Genomic DNA, 1,097 nt, shown 5'->3' on the forward strand with positions numbered 1-1,097 from the left:
TCCAAATGTCTGCTTTTTTCTGTACTGATAAGAGTTAATTAAAAGATAAAATACCAGTTTTGATATATTTTTGTATTTCAGCTTCGGTCTCTTCATGAGCTTTTTGTCTTTCTCTCTCTCTCTCTCTCCCTCTCTCTCTCTCTCTCTCTCTCTCTCTCTCTCTCTCTGACTCTCTCTCTCTGTGACTCTCTCTCTCTCTCTCTCTCTCTCTCTCTCTCTCTCTCTCTCTCTCTCTCTCTCTCTCTCTACTTCTTATCCTCCTCCTCATCCTTAACCTCACTCTTACTCCCGTCACATCTATCAATATTCGCTCTTTTCCCCATTCCGTATTTATCCCAGTCCCCCTTCTTTCTCTCACCGTTTCTTTTTCCCCCCTCTCCACGGACAGGCAAGACTCGCCCTTATGTCGGGGGTTTTACGGCCTCGCTTCCTCAGGCGAGAGAGGCCCTCCCCTACCCCCCCAACCCCGAGCCCTCCCCCCCCTCCCCCGGCCAGGACCCCAGGACCCGCCCCTCGCCCACGGACGCCTTCGACCAGGCCATCCTCCGCAACGCCCTCTTGTCCTCGGGCGTCCCTTTCCCCTTCCTGACGGAGGCGCAGGCGTCGCAGGTGCTGAGGGAGGCGCCGCGTCGCAAGCGTGGGCTGTCGGCGGAGTGCTGTAGGAAAGCCTGCTCGGTGTCGGAGTTGGTCGACTACTGCTATTAGTTCGGCCGCCATCTTGGAAAAAAGGGATAACGAGCGCAGAGCCAGTTTACCGAAATAAATGGCGTCTAAACCACTTTTCGAGTTTTTTTTTTATTTATTTGCGATGCCTGACGAATAAGATAAGGATGTCTCTTGGATGTTATTATTCATATGAAGTTGAAAATGGAAAAAACAAGGTATTTGAAAATAACTAAGTATAGATAATCTCAGATATCTACAAATATTTTTTCCTTGTTTATAATCATAACATAAATATGGATATTTGTTATTATTTGCTTCAGGATAATTATCATTATTATAACAATTATTATAACCATTATTAAAATCATTATTATTATCTTTATTGTTACTATTGTTATTATCATCAATATTATTATTATTGTTATCATTAG

At 44.6% G+C, this 1,097-nt stretch overlaps 1 protein-coding gene across 3 annotated transcripts in view; it reads left to right on the forward strand.

Moving 5' to 3' along the window:
* Positions 1-780, forward strand: part of LOC119568044 (LIRP-like) — a 10,165-nt gene extending 9,385 nt beyond the window's left edge. For all 3 annotated transcript variants that reach the window (XM_037916437.1, XM_037916435.1, XM_037916436.1), the window contains exon 4: positions 389-780. In XM_037916437.1, coding sequence (XP_037772365.1) covers positions 389-705 — 317 coding nt within the window. In that variant the 3' untranslated portion in view covers positions 706-780. The remainder of the gene's footprint in view (positions 1-388) is intronic.
* Positions 781-1,097: the final 317 nt, after the last annotated feature.

This window comes from Penaeus monodon, chromosome 43 (genome assembly GCF_015228065.2).
Source record: "Penaeus monodon isolate SGIC_2016 chromosome 43, NSTDA_Pmon_1, whole genome shotgun sequence".
Lineage (NCBI taxonomy): Eukaryota > Metazoa > Arthropoda > Malacostraca > Decapoda > Penaeidae > Penaeus > Penaeus monodon.